Consider the following 25,338-nt stretch of genomic DNA (forward strand, 5'->3'; position numbering starts at 1 on the left):
TTCCCGAGCACCTCAAATCAGCCAAAATAAAACCTCTATTCAAACAAGGTGACCCGACTAATCCCTGTAATTATAGACCGATTAGTCTTATCAGCAACCTTGCTAAAATAATGGAGAAACTAATAAAGTCAAGAGTTGTTTCTTTCTTGAATCTTAACAAAATAATCAACAAGAACCAATTCGGTTTCCAAAATGGTAAAAGTACATCTGACGCTCTAATAAAATTCATCAATACTTTATCTGATAAAATAAACTCCAATAAGAAAACTATTGCGGTCTTCCTGGATATACGCAAAGCTTTTGATACAATACCTCATAATACTTTGTTCAATAAACTGGAGTCCTATGGTTTCAGAGGAGTCTCGCTTAAATTGTTCAAAAGCTATCTGAGTAATAGAACCCAGTCCCTAACCATAAATGATCAATCTAGTGTAACTAACTTAACTTCTTATGGTCTTCCTCAAGGTACTGTACTTTCTCCCATCCTTTTCATACTCTATGTAAATGACTTTTTAAATTTAAGACTTCTAAACTCAACTGTGATATCCTTTGCAGATGATACTGCAGCTATTTTTCACGGTAATTCATGGAATGAAGTTCATACTATAGCTGAAAATAATATGCTTTTAATTAAGAAGTGGTTAGATAAGAATACCTTAAGTTTAAATATTGAAAAAACTAATTACATAACTTTCTCTGCAAATAGAGTAGGGCAGCCTAACGAGAATCAAGATTTGAGACTCCATTCTCAGTGCAATTTAAACTTGGGTAATTGTGATTGTCCCACCATTAAAAAAGTCAATAATACTAAGTATTTGGGAATTATAATTGATGAAAACCTTAAATGGGATGTTCATATTAAATACATATGTAGAAAAATTAGATATTTATCTTTTAAATTTTACCAAGTTAACAGAATTCTTAATAAGAACCACCTGAAAATGATGTATCATGCTCTAGTCAAGTCAATTCTGCAGTATGGCATAGTTGTTTGGGGAGGCTGTTTCAACTGTCATATTGCTGAATTATTTGTAGCACAAAAACTGATAATTAAAACTATATTAAGCAAACCCAGGCTCTATCCAACGGATATGGTTTTTAGTGATTTTGAGGTCATGACTATACGTCAATTATACATAAAAACCGTAATTGAGTACTTAATAAAATATAGATCCGATTTTCCTCTCACAATAAACTCTACTCTTAATTATTATAATCTAAGGGCCACTGCTAACAAATATGTAACCTATAACACTAATATTGAATGTATAAGAAGGCAATTAATTTACATAGGTATTAAAATAATAAACCTCATTCCAAATCACTTTCTCATGGACAATAAGATCAGCGGAAAAATTAAACTGGATATAAAAAACTGGACGTACAGTAATTTCTTCTTCCATTTATATATATGACTCGAGATTTCTGCTCCAGCATTTTTTTTAATTAGTTTTTTCATTTTTCAGTGGACTCGCTTACCTTTATTTTGAGTACCTATTCCTCTGTTTTCTTCCTTCCCCCCATTTCTCCCTTCCTTTTTTCCTCATTACTTCTCTTTTTTGCCTGCCTATTACATGGGAAACCATAGTTGGCTAGGTATCTTCCTCTCTTTTTTTTCTCTTCTCCAACACACCCAGACACTAAGCCCTTGGTTTTTTATATTTGTAACATTTTATTGTGTTTTATTTGTTTCGTAAATCTTTGTAATTTTGTTTTGTCTTGTTTTGTGTGTTTTTAATAAATTGAAATTGAAAAAAAAAATTGAAAAAATTTGATCTGATAATGCCAGACATAGTTTATGGACTATATAATAACATTGCTATTGAATTTTGTAGACTCGCTGGGCGGTAACTCGCAGACATTGATGATAGCCTGTGTGAGTCCAGCTGATTACAACCAGGAAGAAACCCTGAGCACACTGCGCTATGCCGATCGAGCGCGCAAGATCAAGAACAGGCCGATAGTCAATCAAGATCCGGTTGCTGCTGAAATGGCCAGGCTGAAAAAAGAGGTAATCTAGCCTATTTATTTTTCTATAGACAAATAATTTCCAATTATAAACCTGAAGAAAACCTTTCGCAAAGCTCCTATTAATTATTTCAACTGATACTAATTCTATAGATAATCTGTTTTGATTATGTAGTATGTGAAGAATGTTGTGACACTGTCCTTCAACTGCATTTAGATGAATAGATGTTAGTAGATGTGATAGAAATTATTTCAACTGCGTTTAGATGATCACTGTACATATACAGCCATTTATCATTGAACTATTGTGAGAGAAAATATCAGGCGAATACTTAACTATTTCTCTCCAGAATCTTTTTAGATCAAGCATTTCGAAATAGGATTAGCTCCACTTTTTACTTTGTATCACAATTGTGTCACATTTGAAGCTTGAAATTATTCTTTGAAGTCGACTGTTATAGAACACATTACTAGCACATGTGGCAAACCCAACCTAACTTGGGGTGAAATTGGATAGGAGCCTAACATTTAAAATCTACTGTGAGAGCACAAAGAAAAAGGTGAATGCCAGAAATGCACTCCTGTACAAACTGGTATACTCTGTCTGGGGTGCTGAACTGTTGTAGAATTATTTTCACCAAAAGAAAAGCTCATTGATGTAAATTGAATTATCTTGGTTGAAATATCGATAAGATATTATCATGTTTAGGCCTACTTATGATTAATGTTTGTTTGCAGGTGGAACGACTCCAACTTCAATTGTTAGAAAACGGAGGCGAGAGAGCGATCATGCAATCGACTTGCCCACCAGAGCACCAGCAGCTTCTTGAAGAAAACACATTCCTGAACATGAAGCTGAAGAAAATGACTGAAACCATGTCTGAGTTGGTCTCTCATAGCACAAATCAATTCGAAAGAGTTCTTATGGTAAGAATCCTCTTTTCTGATTTGTGTCATAAATGTACAGTCAGAAAATATTAGAAGTAAAGTAGAATTAATAAAGCAGCAACAAAAATTGAGACGCTTTTAATGATACGTGAATCACTTTCTTGATGTTTGTAATTAAACATACTGTATGAATTTCTGTGTGTCTTCATTTCTTCTAGTTCTAAGGTAGCCTATTAAGTTTTCTATCAAATTCAATGTTGTGTTTTTTGTTTTTAGGAAGAGAAAACGAGAGAAAAATTGACTAGTGAGCTTGATCAGTTGAGCTCCAAGTTCAGTCAGACTGTGGAAACGTTGAACCAAACCAAGGACTTGACAAATTTGGAGCCTTTGATTGATATACAGAAGAAAATAGAAGAGCTACAGGTATTTAATGTAGAATAACTTGTATTTTAATAGCATATTTACACACATCTTTTTGGTAAATTGTCTCATGATCGGGATATTCTATTAAAACAAAAACCTAGTCATTTCTAGATATATTTGGAAATCAGATGAATCACTTGGATCTAACGAAAATTGTATGAATGCCTTTCAAGTGATTCCAATTCAGAGAATTATCCATTTGATATTTTACTCTTGATGTGCTTGATTTACATTAAAAAATTGTTGATTACTTCCCAGCTAGTTTGCTTGGTAGTGCAATTCAAATTCAAAATTGTTATTGTGCATAAACTGAGCATTCTACAATCTTTTATTCGCCGTTCATTTCATTTTTTGATGATATAGAAGATCGTAATCTCGTATGCGATTTCACTTTCAGAAACCTATATATTGAATAAAAATTATCATTCCTTTTGAATCTTTCCATCTTCAAAAATTTTCTCCAATAAATTTAATCAATAAAATCGATAATGCTGAAAAAGCAAAGCAAATTTTTATCCAGTGACCAAAAGTGTTTATAGTTCATGAAACTATCCTTTTCCACTACAGGCCGAGTTCAAAAAGAGTGAAGATGAAATGCTGACTCATCAAATGGATTCGGACCAATCGACATCTGCTGAAACGCCTCCCGTGAATCGGCATCTGAATATTGATCAAAATGAGAAGCCAACTCCTGGAACTCCGAAGGAAGATACAAGGTCGATTGAAAGCCATGTTTTAGAACAGGCTGAACGCAGCAAACAACTTCAGGTAAGAGAATTTATTTTTCTTCTACTTGATGCATTGTTCATTGTAGTCCGACCTCTGTATTCCACTATTCTTTCAAAAGGAATGAATAATCTTGTCTTTTTATTTCCTCTCATATCACTTGCACTCACGTTCTTTTGAATCGTGGTTCATATCCGAATTCTCTGACTTGATGTTTTCCTGTTATATAGAGTCTGTCACGTGAAACGGACGTTCAAATACATACATGTTAACATTTCATAATAGATAAAGTATAAAATCATTCTATTAATACCTTAGATATAATTCGATAATGGAAATAACATTTAAAACAAAAGAAAAAAACAAATTAAATACACTATTGGCATCACCCAGCAAATGAAAAATCCTGTCCGCTGAGTGAGAGCATCAATTCAAAACAAAATCAAGCTAATATGAAGAAAGAAGAAAATAAAGGAGTTAATGAATGGAACTACACTAATAGTAGTACAGTGTATACAGTACGGAGAACAAAGTTGTTTTCGGGATAATCAATTTGTTAATACAGAGGTTCAACACTTATAGGTAACCATGCTCTAGGATTTGAGAGGCTTAATGCGTGTTTACTACTTCTAATAGGGATGTGAGGCCAGACTTCAGGCGTTTGAAATGTGGACCTACCGGCGTATGCTTCGTATATCTTGGACAGATAGAGTCACATAGTCAAAAAAACAACAGCTGTTGTAGCTATGGTGAAATTGAAGAAGTTTTGGGCAATAGCCTGTTTTTTCTTTTCCGACTATTGTATTGTTCGCTCTATCTAATAAATAAATAAATAAATGCGGAAGTTCTCAGACGTATGGGTAAACAACTAAATATTGTGCGTGACATTAAGATCAGGAAGTTGAAATACTTTGGGCACATTATGAGAGGACCTAAGTATGTAATTTTGCACCTCATAATACAAGGTAAACTTGTTGGTAAGCGTTCAGTGGGACGTAGAAGAATGTCTTTGTTGAGAAACCTGAGGGAGGCATTCAACTGCTCGTCAAAGGACCTCTTCCGAGCCGTAGTAAACAAAGTGAGAATTACCATGATGGTAGCCAACCTCCGTAATGGAGAAGGTACCTAAAGAAGAAAAGAACTACTTCTACTGTGTGTTATATTAATATTAATCTCTTTTCTTATTAGCTTTTGATGAAGGATCTGGCGTACAAAGAGGAATTGGCGAAAAAACTATTAGCTTCCTCCACATCAATGAATGAAACGAGTGGTGGCTGCGAGGCCCATATAAAGGAAATGAAAGATCAAATTTCCGAATTGCAGCATGAGAAAGATGAACTTGTCGAGCAGATTAAAAGCTTGCAGCACAATAATGCTTCCAGCAAGTGAGTAAACTTTCACTTTCAGTCTTACTTATTCACTCATTTTCCGCACATTTTTATTCAACAGTATCTCCACTGAAAAATATCCACGATTTTATGAATATAAAACTCAATTATAATTGAGTTATCAGATGAGTATTCAAATTATAATTTAATCAAAATAGATACTTAAATATGAACATTATGTGAAAATTTTGAAAATATAAATAATGTGACATTAATCACTCACAGACAATTGGATTTAAAATATAATTTTATCCAAAATAGATACTTGAATATGAACATTATGTAAAAATTTAAAAATATAAATAATGTGACATTAATCATTCATAGATAATCGGATTTCAAATATATAATAGTCATGTAACCATGGAAGTGATCTTGATGAGTCTTTTGAAATAATTATTTGATGTATCAAGTTACAATAAAATCGCTCTTAAAACGTTTTAATTCAATGGCCTGTTTGTAAAAAATGCCTAATTTACCATTTAGTAACACTAATATCGAGATTTTGGAGTTGATTTGTTTGAAAATCTTGGCCAGTGAAAACTTCCAATTACTGAATCATTTCAACACTATTCTCAACCTTGAATTATTTTTCAGAATAGCTGAGCAACGTAGAAAACGACTCCAGGAACTTGAGCAGAAGATTAATGCCCTCAATAAGAAAGTTGTTGAACAAGCACGAGTGATCAAAATGAAAGAAAAGTCTGACTTGAAAATTAACAACCTGAACAGCGAGATCCTTGTAAGTAATACGTTTTGACTGCTTTGAACATAAGTTTCAATGTTCTTTAATTTTATTTACACTTGAAAATGACCCATTGAAGAGTTGAAAGTAGTAGTGTTGCAATAGGTAACATAAAGGGGTACTTGATAATTTTTTCATTGTTTTAATAACCAATAGCTCTAAAAAGAAGAGTGAATATTGAAATGGTTAATCAATTAATCATATATTATTGAAGGTGTCTGTGAATTGTATATTACGTCACGAGGCTGGAAAGTGTGTGTTTACGGTAAAACTATAATAGTTCCCAGGCGATGCTTGCTAGACTGGAATATGAGAGTACGGCACCGTAAATTCACATTCCTCAGTGAGTCACATACAGTACAGTATTCTTCGCCACAAGACCGTAACTTTACTTTTTTGGCATCACTAAATGATTAAATAAACAATAATCTATTGGATGATTACATTTAATGAAATTTCATTTTAATAATATTAAGGCTCATAATTACTAATCATTAACAAAGATAAAAGATAGCATAAGAATAAGATGATATCCCATGGTATATGGCGTGTATATTCCAAATTTCACTGTTATGTCAAGCCGATGTAGTTATTCGATGTAGAACTACCATGCAGTTATTTTTCGTGAAGTTATTGGCCGAGGGAAGTGAGGTCTAAGATTCAAGTCGACGGTTTGGCATTTCTCTTAATGTTTAAATGTTCATATATTGCGCATTTACGGCGAAACGCGGTAATAGATTTTCATGAAATTTGACAGGTATTTTCCTTTTTTATTGCGCGTCGACGTATATACAAGTTTTTTTGGAAATTTTGCATTTCAAGGATAATATAAAAGGAAAAAGGAGCCTCCTACATACGTCAATATTAGAGTAAAAATCAGACTATAGAATTATTCATCATAAATCAGCTGTCTAGTAGACTATAATACTATCCGTTCAAAAACATCGAACATCTTGAAAATGTATCTTTCCATCAACGTTAGTAGACAGTTGACTATAATATTACCCGTTCAAAAACATCGAACATCTTTAAAATGTATCTTTCCATCAACGTTGTAGACAGTTGCAGCCAGACCTGATAACAGCGCTCACACTCACATTCCGGGACAACACGTCACGGTACGATAGGGCAGAAAGCTCTATGTTTATTTAGGATTTTTTTATAATTCCAGACATTTTAAATTGATAAATTATTTATTAATTTTTGAGAAAACATAACAACAGGTCAATGTAACTTTCTGAGAGCGAGGTCTACTGTTCACAGAACTACTAGTGTAGTAATCTCTCATCATTCATACACTCACCCAGCCAAGACAGTAATAATCAACAGTAATCAGCTTGACATAACAGTGGAATTTAAGCATAAACGTCCAATACCATAGGATAGCTTCCTATGCAATGTTTTCTCTATGTTTTCACATATTAGTTAGATGAGAGATAGTAATACAAATGAATGCCAGACGAATGGGACTGGTGCACGATCGCAGTCTATTTGTCTTCAAACTTTTATTTTACAACTATATCTTTGTCTACAATTAATCGAGTTTTCTCACAACAAAAAATACATCACATTTGTGTTGTCGATTTGTGCAGGCGATGAAACAGGCGAAAGTGCGTTTGATCCAGCAAATGAAACAGGAGGGCGACCGGTACCGAACGTACAAGGCGGCCAGGGAGCGTGAACTGTGCCAGCTGCGGGAGCAGGAGCGCAGACGTCAAAACCAAATGATCAGGATGGAGAATCTGCACAACAAGCAGCAGAATGTGTTGAAGCGCAAAGTGGAGGAAGCAGCCGCGGTGAATAAGCGGCTAAAGGACGCACTCGCCATGAAGACGGCCGCCAAGCAGCGGCAGCTAGACAACGGCAAGGAGCGAAGTGTCTCCGCATGGATCGACCAGGAGCTCGAAGTCGTCATCAGCACGGCCGAGGCCGAGAGGACGCTCAAGAATCTCATCACTGACAGAGAGTCGTTGAGCAAGACTTTGTCCGAGCTCAAGGTTAGTGCGACACTCAATCATTTCAGTCAGTCACCGCATTTAACATAACAGTGCCACTGGCTTAAGCACTAAACTGTTCCAATTATAATTTATACGACAGTTCAAATGTAATCAGGTTTTTGTTACTTTCACATTTTTAATTACACTGCAATTTAAATATCCAATACGAACAAATAACACAGATTACTTACTTACTCCTCAGCTCTACTGGTCTTTACAACCCTTGGCCTCCCTCACATAGCCTCTCCAATTTATTCCAAACTAATAGCTGAAATTGGGTTTCCACTGTTTCTCCGATAAATTTGTTAGTAGTCTTATATGCATGGGTATCTTTTTTACTTAGTGTCCCATATCTCATTAAATGAGGTAATGTCTACACTACTTGAGGTCTTTTAATCATAATATAATTGAAACTATTTCTTCAAGAATTCAAGGTTGCATCACGATCAATTCAAAAGGGAAGGCGTATTAATCCTCCACTAAATCATTATGTTTTGCTTTATCTTTGTAGAAGTGATACACTACTGACTGTCTGTGCTTCTTTGGGCCAAACCACATGAGTCGTTTTTCAGACACGTCGGCAGGACAGGAAGCTCTGTCTTATTCTTATCAGCATCAAATTTCACATGACTACTACAGCCACTTTATTATTATTACTATCAGCGTCAAATTATGATTAATTGAAATACATTTATGTTGAAATGGATTAATATTGTTGAAATTGATACAGGTTTCCTGTAGTACTCAGCTTGATCTCAAATATGAAAATTATTTGTGATTTCAGAAAAATCTGCTGAAGGCTGACTTGGATCCAATGGAGAAGAAAGTCATAGAGAAAGAAATAGAAAACCTCACTAATGACATTGATCTACGAAGTACGCAGATCGCTGACATGCAGCAGAAAATAATGGATTCAAATGAAGGTGCTGCTTTTACCTTTTGAAAAAAAACTAAAAATGTTGATTTGTTTTGTATTACAAATAGAAGCTAAATCAGAATTTGACTCGATCTAAATCCACATATAAACTTGAAAGGTTGACAAAGCGGCCAGAATGCAACACAAATAACAAAAATGTTCTGATATATTTTGCTCCAGATCGGAGCTTTTGAACATCCTTATCACAGCATATATAATAATGATATAACATATTGTATAATAAAGTAATAGTAGCTCCAGTATTATAGTGTTTCAGAATTTTGGTTAGGTATGCTTAAAAATTACTACTTGCTTATTGCTTGAAACTCAACAAATGAGTTTTTGTAATTACGTTTGTGTTTCACATTTTCAGAGAATAAATCGAAAAGTAACTTCGATCAACTTCATACCATGGGTGAGGCAAAATGTGCCATTAAACACCTCTTCACCCTAGCTGCTGAAGCTAAGAAAGAGTCTGCCTGCAAACTTTCCGTCTTTAACGAGTTGAAGGTAATAAATGCTAAACTATAATTAAAAACTGTATCCTTTGCTGGAACTCGAAAATACAGTGAATAATCGATGTTAATATGCGTGGATACAATTAATACAATTGGCCTTTTGCTCAGACATTTCTTTGCGCATTGTTAATTCAACATATAACCTATAGGTCTTGGATGTTGTACTTAATTTTCTTGAAAAAATCATCGATGAACTATAGGAAGAAGTAAAACATTTTGTTAACTGTATGTTAACATTTTAAAAGTCAAGATTCTCAAATTTATTCTCCCATTAACCTGAACGGATTCTTCTTAGTATAGATCTTTCAAGGAATTTTAATGCATTTTCGTCAAGTTTCCGCCGCATATGTTGCTACAGGACGCACCAATGTTTAATATATCGTTATCTTGGTGATCCTGCCGACCAACTTACTTTTGAATAATCTGACATTGGCATAGTAGGCCTTATTAGCTGCTTGAATTCTTTCTTTTATAAAAGCATTATTACCTTTGGCATTTATTGGGCATTCTGGATACTTGAAGTTCTCTAAACCTGCAAACTTTTCGTTATTCACGTAGATATTTCTTGGTACTCTGGACTTGACTGCTGACACACACAAATATTTACTTTTGTTCTCACACACATTATTTCAACTATATCAATATTATTGATTTGATTAATTTATAGTACATTAGATCATTATTATTATTATTGATTTTCATGAATAAAATACTTTAACTATTTTTAATTTGTTCTGCTTTCAGGAAGCTAACGATATAGCTCAGAAGAAATTGAACCTGTGCAATAAACAGATAGAGGACTTGATTTCAATGCATCAGAAACAACTTCACGAATTAGAAACAGAAAACGAAGAGAAGGTAAATTCAACGAAAAATGTTTGTAACCTCAGTTCAAAACTCGTGTACAGTATATGATAATTTTTATTACTGATTGAATAATAATTGTCGTGGATCTTGATTATAGTGTGATCACATCGGTATTATTTAGTATTCATTGATTTCTATATTTAATGACATATTATTTTAGGGGGGTGTTAATTTTTGTTAGATTTAATATTTATTTATTTCGTATATCATTCATAATCAAATGGGTTTAATTGCATTTGATGCATTTTGGTAAATTTTAATATTTTGAAGGATATGCCCTTTCATATTTGGTAGTTGAAATAAATTGTTGTAGACAAACTTTATGTAATGCCTATGAATAACAAATTGCATTTGATGTATTTTGGGAAATTTTAATATTTTGAGGGAAATGTCCTTTCTTATTTGGTAGTTGAAATAAATTGTGGTAGACTAACTTTATATAATACCCATGAATAACAACCCGGATCCAATAACCCAAATTAGTTGGCTGTTTTACGATTTATTTACTAGTTTATAGATGTGATGTTTGTTCATTTTTCTCTTTATGTCTTTGTTCATTGTAATATTGTGTGTTTGCCAGGTGTATCTGCTGCTCAGACAGCTGAATGAGAAAGACAAGAACGTGAGCACTTGTTCATCGACGGATGAGCAGCTGCTGGAGAGGATGAAGATACAGAATGCTGAGCTCGAAAAGTTGGATGATCTCAGACAAGAGGTGGAGACTTTGAGAGAAAAGTGCTCTTCGCTGACAGCCCAGTTGGAAGCATCCAAGTCTCAAAAGCCCAGAAACAAAGTAATTATATCATAATTGTGTTACTCTTTCATTTTATTGCCTGATAATATAATTATTGTTCAATATTTAATTCCTCGCGAAATACACCTTACGGTACTCTATAAGTCTACATAATATGATATTACAATTCTATTATATATTTCAATGCATAAATTAGTTAAAACATTTTTTTTAATTAAAATTTTCCGGGTACATCTGATCACTGGTTTTGCTTACTTAGGCTGACGTTTTGTAACTTACGACATCTTTATCGTGTGGATTTCGACGTCATGCTCTGAAGTTCTAGTCTCTAAAAGCGACGAAACGTCGGTTTCAAGTAAATATAACCAGTGATCAGATGTGCCTAGAAATTCTTATTCAAAAAATAATAAAATATATCTATCCGGAAATGACTCAAATGTAATGTTTTAATCTATATAATATTGGATTCAAGTTTTTTTCTGCAGCCTTTGTTCTATGTGAGTGAATGGTAGATTTCTAAGTATAGGTATTAGAACCTAAATTTTCCCTGTTTCCAGTGATTTGTCAAGTGTAGTATAAGTTTCTAATTTAGAGCTTCTGAATTCAAAATTTCTATTTTCTTCATTCTGGACTCAAATTCTTGGAAGTGAAGATATAACCTATCTTATAAAATTTTACTATTTACAAAATTTGTGAGAGAACCAGTTTTGGGCTGTTCTCGCCCAGTCATATCTATATTATGATTTGTAATTGTATTGATACAACTTTCAATTGTATTTTACAGTCATTCACGATATCTAGGCGGGATGTAGAGTCTTCACAAGTTGTTTACAAAGGCCTCCCGGAGGATGATGAGGAAGAGGAAGAAAGTGATGATGAAGGAGACGATCCTGATTGGAGGAATACTCCCATCATGAAACGATTACGGGCGTTAAAGGTAATATTAAACTTATATTACTGTTTGTAGTAAAGCAATCAAAACATTTTATGGTTTTAATATGGACACGACATTGAACTGGAATAGTAATATTGATAGATTCACATGAAACTTTATCTGTACCTGAGAGTATAAGGCATTTGTCACTACATTTATTTCTAGAACAATTAAAACGTCATGTTGTTTAAAGTTGAAACCTTATTATGAAGTAAAATAATTTTATGAAAATGTTAACACTTACAGTAATTTAATCTAGTCCATTATGATATATTCAATGATTCTGTGATTTTGTAACTATTTACTGATTTGAATGTTGTTGAATTTTGACTGTTTTAATACTCTTGACGATCTTAAGACGCTTCTAAAATAAAATGATTTGATTTGATTACACTTGCAAAATGTTGTGTCTTATACTTGATAAAGATAGGACACATTACTATGAAATTGCTACATTATTTTTGAACTTGAAAAAAAGTTTAACTGAAACTTCAACTCAAAAATAGTTCATTCATTACTACATTATTATATTACCATATAATGTCGGTTGATCTTATTTATTAGTAATTAATGATTACCCTTGCAAAATGTTGTCAAAAATCACCACATCCATAGCGACCGTGGTTTAGTTGTTTTTACTTGGTTAGTCCATTAGACTATATTGAATTTGTATTATTGCTCTTTTGTTTTTTTATACCTTTTTCCGTGTTTTTCAGTCGAAAGTGAAGACTGAAATAAAAGGAGTGCCAATGAAAAGAGGGAGCGACGGCGTGCCGCGATGTGGATGCTCCTCAGACTGTCAGCGACGCAACTGCGGCTGTCGCAAGGCCGGCAACCTCTGCTCCGAGCACTGCAAGTGCGATCAAAACCTCTGCAAAAATATGAGCCGGGTGAGTCAGAACGTTCTGCTTCCCATTCCTTTTTTTTCGAGCTAAAAACCTTCATTTACTTCGACTATAGTCTGCATATTTGATAGTAGGATTAATCAAATAGGGTGCAACTGTTGGCAGAGATAATCGTACAGCAGTAAAGAATTTACTTCTTAGATTTTGCTTCCCCCGATTTGATTTGATTTCTTCTCTTTTACGAGCTAGAAACATTCATTTTTCATTTACTTGAGTCTGCGATCATTGTAGTAGGATTAAACAAATAGGGTGCAACTGTTGGCAGAGGTTATAGTACAGCAGTGGAGAATTCAATATTTAAAAACATTTCGTTCAACTTTATGAAGTCAAGACTTGCTCAACCAATTAATTATACAGTAGATGACACAGATCCCAACTCGAATTTTTGTATGATTTCTGCTTTTTGACGATACTTTCATGTTTACAGTAGTTAGTTATTCACACAGAGGTGGTATAATATAATATATACGTCTATTGCGTATGATCATAGAGAAACAATAGCGTAAGTAGATCACCCATGGTATAGGGCGATTATGTCGCAACTTTTACTGTTATCTCAAGCCGATTACTGTCGATTATTGTCGATTTTTAATGTTTTGACCGGGTGAGAGTGTTATGAACGGCACAATATGAGAGACTACCAGCGTCACACAGCTTCATGGGAAAGAACTACGTGGACTATCGGCTTGAGATAACAGTAAAAGTTGCGACATAAACGCCCTATACCATGGGATATCTACTTATGCTATTGTTTCTCTATGGTATGACTTTGAGAGTTGTGGCTTTTGTTTAGACTATGCGCCAAATTAAGCGTTCAACACAACTATTTGGCAAGTTCGAGAATGTAGCAAAAGCGTAAAGTGTTAATTGTTAATGTATATTATGTTAATAATTCAAAACAGTATTATTCAAAAATATTTTTAAAGGTTAACAATTATTGGCAACTTCTAATTTGGAATGTCCTTGACATCCGACAGGTGAGCTCACGAGCAAATTCAATCAAGAGTGGTGTAGAATCTGAGAAGAGAATGGACTGTACAATGTAGTGTTATGTAATGAAAATTTTGTTTTTAGCAATAATGATAATAAATACTGTGATACGTTCAAAGTCTTGGTATTTATTGTAGAAATTCAGAGTATAAGTCATTCTTTGCTAATACAGTATTTTGTAGGCGTCTGCAAGAGAATAGTTCCAAACCTGTCTGAGTCAGTGACAAAGCAATCTTGCTATTTCACTTACAAAATTCCCTTAATAAATGCCGAGTGTTAGTTGAAAAATAATACCATAGTACCCTTTTAAAAAAAAATCATATAAAATACAATAACAACTAGTTATCATTGTATTTTATATGAAAAAGTTTAAAAAAGCTACTTTGGAATTATTTTTCAACTAACAAATAAAGTAGCCCTAATTAAATACATTATTAGGAAATGCCGAGTGACTTGGTTGGCTCAGGTCTGGTGTCTGAGTTTTCAGGTCGATTTTCTCTACCACTAATTCCGCTAAGATCTGTGATGTGACAGAATAGTGTGATGGATTCTGCAGAGTTCCCATAGATAATCGAAGAAGAAAGGGTCAAGTGATTGACAGTTGGACAAAGAGGTGTGGGGGCGGAAGAATTTGCAATAATGGAGTCATTGTCTTCCCACACCTATTGTTAGACTGTTAGAATAGGCTCTTTTCGATCAAATAATAGCACTTAAGAACCTAATCGATTCTTAATATTTTCGCTTTATAATTGGATTGAATTGAATTTTTATTCTCAATAATACGCTTTACATAAAATACAAGTGCAAAACAAAAGTATACTGTAGAAAAAAACACATTCTTATGATAAAGTAATAATAAGTAGCCTAATGAGTAGTGTATTAAGATGAAAGTATACACACCAGCAGATAACATAAAACTATTTTTATAGTATGAATAGAAATAATAGGTTTAAAAAAGGAAAAAGGTGTGAATGGATGATCCGTACATAGTGTTCAAAGATAATGTTGAGGTGAAATTCATCTTGGAGATAGTAAGTCGCGTTTGGTTAGGAATTTTTGGGAAATAATTTGGAAAGATTTTTCAAAACTTCTGGAGTGAGAGATAAGACACATTTTGAGTTTACTCTTAATCTAACTTTTGCTATTGATAAAATGAAATAAAAATAGTAGTTTTTTTGAAATTGATGTTATTGCTGAAGGCTATGGATTCAAGTCAAAAGCTATAACATTATTCCTAGATTTTATAGGTGCCAACAACATAATTTTTTTCGGAAGAGTGTGCAAATAGGTTTGGGACATCTAGCATGAAAGTCTGTCGTTTGTTTAGTTTGGCGGATGGCAGTAAAAGGCTGACAGTAGTCAATTATCCCACCTCTGTTTCCTCTGATATTGAAGAAAAAAGTCATAAACTTGAATACATACATGAATCTAACAGGGGGGATTCAGCTAAACCCTTTCACCTATCCCTAAGCCTAAGCCTAACCCTAGCTTATTCACTTATCACCTATATAGAAGGAGACACTTTGAAAGTGACGTAATAAAAAGCACTGGCTACCATTAACTTTCCATCTCTACATTCCCTTTCTATAAGTCGAATAATTTTTAATGAACCCTAGCATATATATCACGTATAGCTATGTACAGACTTACGCGCCTAAAACACGCCAGACTTTTCATCAGCTGATGATATATACTCATTATTACATTGTACAATAATAATTATACATTATAAACGTATAATAAGCATAGCAGCAAATTGCTACTTAAAAGCGTATGGCCTGTGTTCGATTATGTACACAAAGAAATTTGTGCTTGAGGTATTTGTTCCATACTTGCGAATTCTTGCAGATTCGATACTGAATTTAAGTAGGCTTTAACATATCAATAATAAAAAGTTAAATTATTCTATTTCACTTTAATCTGATTTAATTATTTTGTGTTGCAGAGTGGAAATACGAGCAGCAATAGCGACGAGAGTATGGAGAATAAAGAAAATAGCTTAGAAGATAACAATTCCAGTATTATTGATGTCAAATGTAATGATAGCGCAGTATTTAAAAAACCAAGGTGAGTAGACATAAGAAGAATGTAAGAAATGCTTGCCAGAAACATCAAACCAAAGTGACAGTTTTAGATTGATAATAAAACTTGAAACGATTCATGAGAAAATTCTCCCCTGTCATAAACGAAACAGTGGCAGTGAAGAACCGGCAGTGGAAATATGAAAATTGGTAACTCTGTCATCCTATCATTTCTACTGACTTATATAATTATCATTAATATTATATTTAATATTTATTAACTTATTTATTAAATTATCTTATTATTAATATTTAGTAACTAAATCTAGACAATAATATTATGTACTTGAAATATTGATGAACTATTTTCACTTTTAACTATAACTGACATAAACGAGCAATTTCGTTTGAATGATAACTGACATAAACTAGCAACTTTAATGAACTAGTGCGATGATTTTCTTGAACAAATTCAACAATTCATTGTTAAAAATATATTATAATAACCTCAATTTCCATTTTGTTACAGGGTTTTATCTCCTCTTCAATGATACTCATTGAGCTCATGAATAGAAATGAGTTAATCCATTTGAAATGGCGATTCTCAAGACAATAGACTCAAGACTGATGGAGACGTATCTTTTGAAAAGCCGTATGCCCTGTGTGTTCAGCACTATGATTGGCACCGCCGAATTCGCATTTACTTCAATGACAAGCCGTCCGCATTTACTTATACGTCGACAACTTCCTGTTGGCTTTGTCAAACACATAGTGTGGATGTGATCATAAAATTTTGTAAATTTTAATATATCTTGTTACTGATGTGTTTTATCAAACTCTATCATTGATATTTTCTTGATAATTAGAATGGTTAGAATATTTCAGATGTAGATATACTTTTTTATACATTATTACTTATAGGACCGTTTAGTAATTTTAATCTATGAAATTGCATTTTTCGTGTAAAAAATAGCTTTACTAGGAATAATCTTTTTTTACTTTCGATGACTCATACAGATAAGTGTTAAATTGTGATGTCTTCTTTGTAAATTCCCACACGAAGACAGTTTTCGACCTAACCATGGAGGTGACAACTCTTTTGAAAAATAGCAGCTGTTGTATATTTTTGGTTATATCTTAACAGTTAGGCTCAACTCACACTTACGCGACTCAGGAGGAGAAGAGACTCGATTTTAGTCGAGAGCATGACTGTGTTTCCAAATGGTGACACTCAGACCAGTCGATTCTAGTCTCCGCGACGTCACCATTATTGATAACACATGCTCTCGACTAAAGTCGAGTCTCTTCTCCATCTGAGTCGCGTAAATGTGAGTTGAGCCTTACAGTACTCTCTGAAATGTCAGCTATTTTGAACGCGTAGTATTTTTGTGTTATGTGTATTATTTTATTTTTTAGTTATGTGTATTATGTTTATTTATTTTAAGAAATTGTCAATGTATTGGCTCTGCGAGTTTTCAGGAATCTTAATTCAAATCGTGATTGCAGTGCCTCCTTCTGAGTGAGAACACCTCTTTAATCTCTTCCATGTTTCTTTCAAATACCAGTGGAAATGCAAACAATCTGCATTTTACGAACATTACTGCATTTTTACGAACTCTGAAAGCTTTATTAATTGTATTCAATTGACTATATTGAAACTAAGATAGCCTCATCGAGCTTGTTGAGTTTCATTTTATCTGTTGACTGACTCAATATATTTTGTTTCAGATTGTCTACATTTTTACTGTATGAATATTTCACTGTGATAACTATATTGTATAAAAATATAAAATTCTGTATTTGATTTTGCTTTACTCATGCGTAATTCTGTATTCTTAATTGAAATTGTAATAATGGTTCTGTTAACTTATTTAAATTGTATTGATCTGAGCATATGCGCCACCTGGTACAAATTATCAATATTCTCTAAATCCTTCTCAGTTACTATTTTGATTTTGTAAGACTGTATATTCTACCATTTTGACACAATTGTGTGTCTAATTCTTTCTGTAAATAAACTGTTCTCTATAACTTAACACTAATTTCTCTTCATTTTATTTTGTGTTCAATTTTCTAGTTTTTTTTCGAAATTTAATTTACTACGAATATATGCTGTTTCGGAAAGTCAATTTTCTGGCTCCAGCTGTTTAATGTCTAGAACTAAAATCTTGAGCTTGGAAACCGGCCCTATGAGTACATTTCGACTCAATCATAATAATTATTATTATCACTGATGAATTACAATAGTATATTTCGCACCTAGGGCCGAAAATGAGACTTCTGGCTCGAAATCGGTTTTCAAGTCCGAGGCCGTAGGCCGAGGACTAGAAAAGATTGAGAGCCGGAAAAACATTTTTGCCCATGGTGAGAACGTAATTTTTCGCCACACAGAAAAATAAACAATATATATATGAGAATAATAATTATTCTCATTGTCTATTATAAGCACTTCCGAAAGCAAAAGTGGAAGGTCATAGCTCTAGCAAATCTGAATATCAAGAAATTGTCTAAGTATTTTTATTTTTTATTCTGATTTATCTAAATAACCTAAAAGATTATGTTCAACTATGTAAGAGGTTGAGTTTATACTTTTTAATCTTCCAAATAACAATAAGATGATATTATTATAAATGTTCTAATTATTGAATGATAAACACAAATAATGAAAAGTTTTTGATCAGCTGGTTTATCACACTTGAAAAAGTTTTTGATCAGCTGGTTTATCACACTTGAAAAAGTTTTTGATCAGCTGTTTTAGCACACTTGAAATTCGGCCAATCTGATGTGATCTGAATGTCAATGGAAGTTTAGGTTGGAAGTTCTATCCTTCTACGAAAATCGAATTATTTGAATAGTTTATAATATATATCTTATCTGTATTTTATTCATTTAAATAAAATGATAGTATATTATTACAGAATACTTTATTGAATTCTAGAAGCATAAAATGATTCCGTTTATCCACCATGTTCCGTGATAAACGCTTTACTAGGAGGTTTGAGGTTAGATTCCATTATACTCTGAAAATTGAGTTTGAATAGTTTATAATATCTCATTTGTATTTCATTCATCCAAATAAAATGATAGTATCTTATTGCAAAAACTTTATTCAATTCTAGAAGCATAAACTGATTCCGTTTCATAAACTATTTTGTAAACACGTTCACATCAAATCAGAATCAGCTGACTTCAAGGTTATTTTACAGCCCTAGGGCCGTAAAAATTTTACCGGCCTGGTCAGAAAACAATCACTTTCGGCCTCCATATGACGCACGTAAACCAGCTCATTACATCCAAGTGGGGCGAAAAAAAAATTATCGTTTTCTCGCCGATACGACACCAACAATTTTCTACAATTGATCGTTTTTATCCTCACCGACACGATATTGTCCCAATTTCAGCCGGTGTCGTGCTGGTCGAATAACATGATGTCCAATAAGATTTATATAATTTGTTCCTTTGACGTTTTTGAACATTTTATGGGCGGTTAAAATCGAAAAAAGTACATTCGTCGAGTTCAAAGCCAAACTTGTTTGAACGATCATAAATATTTCAAAAAAGAACAAATTATGTGAATCTTATTCAGATTAATCTGATGGCTATTTCTTCCTCTTTCCAACCATATCCTTAAAAATAGATTTTGGCTGATAGTTTTCTAGTTATTAACGTTTTCAAAAATCTATATAGGCATATCTCGAAAACTAAGGTAGAACATAATTTTACTGGATATTTTTTGTTGCGAATTTCATGTAAAAATCATGGCCTTCGGCTATTATACCTTTCGTTGGACACTCCATAATTATAATAGTCAAAGCACTCTTGTGTGTCAAGATGACAGAAATCTTGCCTGTGTCAAAGGTCGAATTATGTCGGCCACAAACCGACCGACATGTGTCAACAAGACAACGACGATTGGTTTTTATTATTTATAAAGATTATTTATTCTATGGCCAAATATAAGTATAAATAAAATATACAATTTTTACAATATTGAAGGTTTTCTCTGAAAACGGTTAATGCCATAAAAATATAAAATTTCCAAGAATGTGGAGTGACCTAATATATTTTCTGTTATGTTCTGCTAATTGATGAACTACGAAACATTTTATATTTTCAATTATTAAACTGTTGGATGCAGGTACAGACACAGTAGATGCGATATATTAATTACATAACTCTTTTTCTATCGAAGAAGCCCCAGACTTAGGTTGTTTTAGGTATCAGAAAAAAGGTTATCATAACAAAGATCGACAGTTGTAGATGGCAATTAAAACATTTAATTACAGATTGTATGATTATTTTTCAACAACATAATTATTATATTATATTTTAATACATTATAACTAACAGTAATTCGTATTCATTTTGAAGGCTGGCTCAAAGCTTCAAGTGCCGCTTTTTCCTCTGAAACAAAAACGAAATGATTATATAAATATACACACATTCTTATTCACTATGAAAAAAATCGTAATTATAATTTAGTATGAACTCTATCCCATTTTAATAAAATTCATGAAATCATGTTTAAGTTATCAATATCACATCTCATATGAATATCATTAAAAATAAAACAAATTGAATATTTTGACAATAAATTTGAAAAGATTGACTTGTTTATCCTAGTAATAGATATCTTCCTTATTTCTAAATTCATTCAATTAGTATAATAGAATGTAGACAATCAAGTCTGTAAGACAGACATGGTCTGAGAAAACTGAAGCAGATTAAAACTAAACAGATTATAAATGAAGTGTATTCAAAAATCAATTTCATTAAACGTTATTACAGAAATTGCCGGTCAAGAGAATTCGTTAATAAGTAATAATATTGTAATGTGATAGATTATCAAAATAAGGGAAATTAACTATAATCAATATTAAAAACCACGAAATTGTCACGCCTTTTTGTGTGAATGAATTGATTGATTGATTGATTGATTGATTGAGTACTTTATTTATGTAGATTACAATATATACTGGCTTATACACTTATATACAATAGCTTACAATACAGCAAAGTTACAGATGAATTTACATAATATAGACTAAGAAAATAACTATTGAACTGTATATGACATGAAAAAGCAATTTGTAATATAATAACTATAGATAATAATCATATTGTTATGCATCTACATAAATTGGCGGAGCTTTGGACATATCAATGTCCATTCTTTGGGAAGAATATTAAAAATATCCTCCCCACTAACTCTCTACCAAAACGTTAATTTCGTTATATAAACTAAGGATTTATTTATTAATGGAAATATTGTAAAAGTTTTAATCAATATGAATATTGAAGAGAAAAAAACAGAAAATTGATAAAGTAAAATAATTATATAGGTAGATAAGATCAAATAATTGATTAATAAAATGAAGTAGGCTGAAAGTAGATCAGGGTTATCAAATTTCAGTAATATACAGCAGTATGCAGTGGATAATTGAAATAACATGAGTTTATATAATATATATATATATATATACAATTCGTTCTATAACATGGTTTAAAGGTTTATATTGGTGGAATGGGTGAGGGATGGTTGTCATGTGATCGTTCTAGGGCCGGACAGTTTCAGTCATTTGTTCCAAAATATGTTTTTTTAAAGTCAGGTTGAAGCTCGCTCGGCTCTCGATAGACCTGATAGAAACAGGAAGTGTATTCCATGCACGACAGGCACTGACTAAGAAGGATTTTGTGAAAATAGTAGTTCGATGATTGGGTATCCTTAAAGTACTTTCTCCGGTTCTAGTATGTGAAGCATCTATCCTCCTACCTTCAGAGACAAATTTGAAATCATCTTTAAAATAGTTCGGATTACCGTATTTCAAGATATCTCTAACAAGCTTGACTATTCGAAAAACCCTCTGATCGGGAAGCTTCAATGTTGAACTAGCAATGTGGGCTGGGGTGATATGATCATGGCGTTGGAGAGAGTAGACGAAACGTAGACAATAATTTTGGCAACGCTGTAGTTTATCATTCAGAGTGACTTGCATATCATTAAGAACAGAATTACAATACATTAAATGTGGGAAGATGAGAGATTGAACCAATAATAATTTAATGTTTCTAGGGAGGATATCGTGCATTTTCTTCAATGCATGCATGGCTGAGAATACCTTTTTACAAGTTTTGTTCACTTGTTCTGACCAGTCAAGAGTATTATTCATAATAATGCCTAAATTTTTAACTGAGCTACAGTAAGGAATGTCATTACCGTCTACACTAATTTTGTGAATCGATTCAAGGTCAATATTGTTTATAAGACGAGAATATCCAATTATAATGGGTGTGTTTTGATGGGATTAAGCTTAAGGCCATTTTTCTTTGTCCATTCCACTATCGAATTGATATCCTGATTCATTATTCCAACTGTTTCATTAATTTTTGTTATGGGACAGCTTAAATAGATTTGAAGGTCGTCTGCATAAGTATGGAAACTGGAGAATTTGATAATGGAAGAAAGGTCATTAGCATACAAAGTGAAGAGGAGAGGGCCTAAAATTGAACCTTGTGGTACTCCATGCATAACGTTTTTCCAAGTTGACTTTTTGTCACCGACAGATACACATTGTTTCCTACCTAATAGATAGGATTTAAACCAAACTAACGAGTTGTGACTGAAACCAAGAATAGCCAACTTATTCAGAAGGACTGTATGATCAACAGTATCGAATGCTCAACAGTATCGAATGAATGGTGGGTGATGAGAGAAAAAAAGTTAAATGGTGAGTATTTTTTCACTTCTTTTCATTAATCATGAAGTAGTATTCCATGACAGTACCATACTATAGCATAGCAGAATTTATTGAGGAAAATACATTTCAACGCCGGAGGACATGATTAAGAGGATCCCTGGGGATCCTTGAGGTCACGTTCCAAAAATCATGACCATTCCCCGATCCATGGAATGTGGCGGAGACACCGGTTGTGAGAAGTTAGTTTGTTCCTTGATATTTAATCTGAAAAAGGAATCTTCTTCATAACCCTTTATTTAATCAATTTGACTTTTTACTTCTCAACATTAATTTCAAATCAGAATTAATTTCCTATTCACCTCTTTGGAGTTAGACTAAATCCAGGAATGAAGGATAATAACAATTGTCAGTTCCTTCTTTCCTGAATAATGATATCCTTGACTTATATAAAGAGGTTTTAAGGTTCTTTTCTTACCCTCTGCAGTTTTTAGTTTTTGCGCAGCAAGGAATGCATCACGTTCTGCCTTCTCCTTCTCCAAGATTGGCTTCAAAGCCGCTTCTTTCTTAGTAAACCTGCTGTTCCAAAATGCTCCATAAGCAATGCCAGCGAATAGTAAACTCCATCGGCTGAACTGAAAAACAATTATACAAATCATTTACATTAATTATAATCAAGCAATACTTTTTTCCTTTATTTTAGTGTTAGTGCAGTATATTTTTTTATATGAATCAATGTTAGTTATTTTTCTATGTATCTTTACAGAAAATAAATCAATGTTGATTAATGAATCTTTGCTAAAATATGAATTCATTGCTAATAATATATAGTTTTCCAATCTATGCCCAAATTAATCAGAAACATTGTAATAATTTTTATAAAATTATCAGCAACATAGTCATTTATCGTAGGAATAATTTTATGTTATCTTTTGACAGGGTATGCAAAAACTGTCAAGAATGTAAGCAGCATTGAAAAAGAATGTACGGTACTGAACAATTTTAGAAAAATTGAAATTTTGAGTTTATTACAAATCTATTACCTTACATCCATATTATTAAGTACAATTTTAAAAAATTGTGTTTGCTTGTTCTAAATAACTGATACAATTTTAATTTAATCATTATTATTTTATTACAAACCAATGAATATAAAGTTTGCTTAAGGACTTTCTATAATAATAAAAATAGTATCAGAAAGATCAGAGCTTGTATTTGAATTAAAATTTTGAATAATTCAACATAAAATAAATGAAAAGTCGAGATTGGCCTAATGCTTGTTATAAATATTATAGGTAGGTACCTACTGCATCGTATCCTACTAACTTAGCAGGGTCTAACGTAACCTGCGCATAGTGGAAGTTTTAACGTTATAATAGGACTTAGTTATATTATAAAAAGTTTAAATACATTTTACATTTATCAAAAAATAAAACTGTAAAAAGGACTCAAACAAAGGATGAATGTGATCAAATAATATTATTTTAGGAATCAGAAATTATTGAAGACCTCAATTTAACCTTCAATCTGTCTTTTGAATGAAAATCTTATTATGGTCACTAAAGAAGAAATTCAACTTACTCTGATGAGCGGAGAAACATCAACCGGAGGAGCAAATATTCTTGTAGACATTTTATTTATTGAAAGTTGTAAATATTTATGAAATTTAGAATTTAAAAGAAAATTTTATCAATTTGACCAGCCCCAGAAAATCAGCACTGCAGAAGCAGATTAGCAGAAAGAAAAGAAGCAGCTACCATAGAAAAGAAAATCTATAGAGTAGCGTACATTGACTGGATCGATTCCAAACAGTGGCTTTCGAATGATGGCAAGCCGACTCCTTCAATGTGTAAACAAAATTGCTTGATTAGAAAGTATAAGTTTTTTATCTCTTTGAAAAGTGGCTCAAGTGTGACTACAAAAATATGCATCTTTAAAGTAAGAACATTTTAGGGCTGTTTTGCTTGATACCCTATTAAATTTTACTTAATTCAAAATGTTTTATTTGATACTTCTTGAGCGATTTCTATTGAAGTCCAACAAAAGGTTATAAACCTTGAAAATTTCCCAAGTAAAATATTACCGATTTAGTATTACCATACTTCCAATTTCAATTCTATTCAAAGATTTAAACAGTTTTTGTTTTAAATCAACTCTAAAAACCTGACCATTTTAGTGAAATTTATGATTATCTTACTATAGTGAGTTCAACGTTAATATCGGGGCACCGAGTTTCGCTACTCGTTATTTATTCATTGACTAATGATAAACCGAACACATTTCTTTAAAATGATTGGGAAAGGACTAACAGCCCAAAACTGTTTCTTCCCCGAATTTTGATTTAAAGGTCTATACTATAGTGAGGTCCAAGTTATAATGACAGTATTTCATCAACTTTGGTTTTGCTATCCTTGTCTATCATTCGACAAAGCCGGTGGTACTATCCTTTTCTAGGTCTACAACGGTGCCAATTATGTTTTTGACAGTGTAGAAATATGATTAATTAATGCAGAGAATCAACATCGCTATTCTTCTATCTTTATTCACTGTCATTATAATGTGGACCTCACTATATAAATAGTCCATATGTTCCATACACTTGA

The 25,338-nt window shown here is 32.7% G+C and overlaps 2 protein-coding genes across 2 annotated transcripts in view; one reads left to right on the forward strand and one right to left on the reverse strand.

The window, feature by feature from the left end:
* Positions 1 to 18,073, forward strand: part of LOC111061921 (chromosome-associated kinesin KIF4) — a 29,324-nt gene extending 11,251 nt beyond the window's left edge. Inside the window, exons 7-21 of the mRNA XM_039426875.1 lie at positions 1,836 to 2,011; positions 2,707 to 2,895; positions 3,133 to 3,279; positions 3,847 to 4,047; positions 5,194 to 5,390; positions 5,991 to 6,135; positions 7,731 to 8,135; positions 8,920 to 9,058; positions 9,425 to 9,561; positions 10,314 to 10,427; positions 11,017 to 11,229; positions 11,975 to 12,127; positions 12,841 to 13,014; positions 15,965 to 16,086; positions 16,570 to 18,073. Of these exons, the coding sequence (XP_039282809.1) occupies positions 1,836 to 2,011; positions 2,707 to 2,895; positions 3,133 to 3,279; positions 3,847 to 4,047; positions 5,194 to 5,390; positions 5,991 to 6,135; positions 7,731 to 8,135; positions 8,920 to 9,058; positions 9,425 to 9,561; positions 10,314 to 10,427; positions 11,017 to 11,229; positions 11,975 to 12,127; positions 12,841 to 13,014; positions 15,965 to 16,086; positions 16,570 to 16,591 (2,534 nt within the window). The 3' untranslated portion in view covers positions 16,592 to 18,073. The remainder of the gene's footprint in view (positions 1 to 1,835; positions 2,012 to 2,706; positions 2,896 to 3,132; positions 3,280 to 3,846; positions 4,048 to 5,193; positions 5,391 to 5,990; positions 6,136 to 7,730; positions 8,136 to 8,919; positions 9,059 to 9,424; positions 9,562 to 10,313; positions 10,428 to 11,016; positions 11,230 to 11,974; positions 12,128 to 12,840; positions 13,015 to 15,964; positions 16,087 to 16,569) is intronic.
* Positions 18,074 to 20,294: 2,221 nt separating this feature from the next.
* LOC111063037 (ATP synthase subunit e, mitochondrial) lies at positions 20,295 to 24,554 on the reverse strand. Its single transcript, XM_022350724.2, has 3 exons — positions 24,317 to 24,554; positions 23,214 to 23,370; positions 20,295 to 20,444 (listed from the first exon to the last, which is right to left on the reverse strand). Exons 1-3 carry the CDS (start codon positions 24,365 to 24,367, stop codon positions 20,401 to 20,403), a joined length of 252 nt encoding a protein of 83 aa, XP_022206416.2. The 5' UTR covers positions 24,368 to 24,554; the 3' UTR covers positions 20,295 to 20,400.
* Positions 24,555 to 25,338: the final 784 nt, after the last annotated feature.

This window comes from Nilaparvata lugens, chromosome 4 (genome assembly GCF_014356525.2).
Source record: "Nilaparvata lugens isolate BPH chromosome 4, ASM1435652v1, whole genome shotgun sequence".
Taxonomy (NCBI): Eukaryota; Metazoa; Arthropoda; class Insecta; order Hemiptera; family Delphacidae; genus Nilaparvata; species Nilaparvata lugens.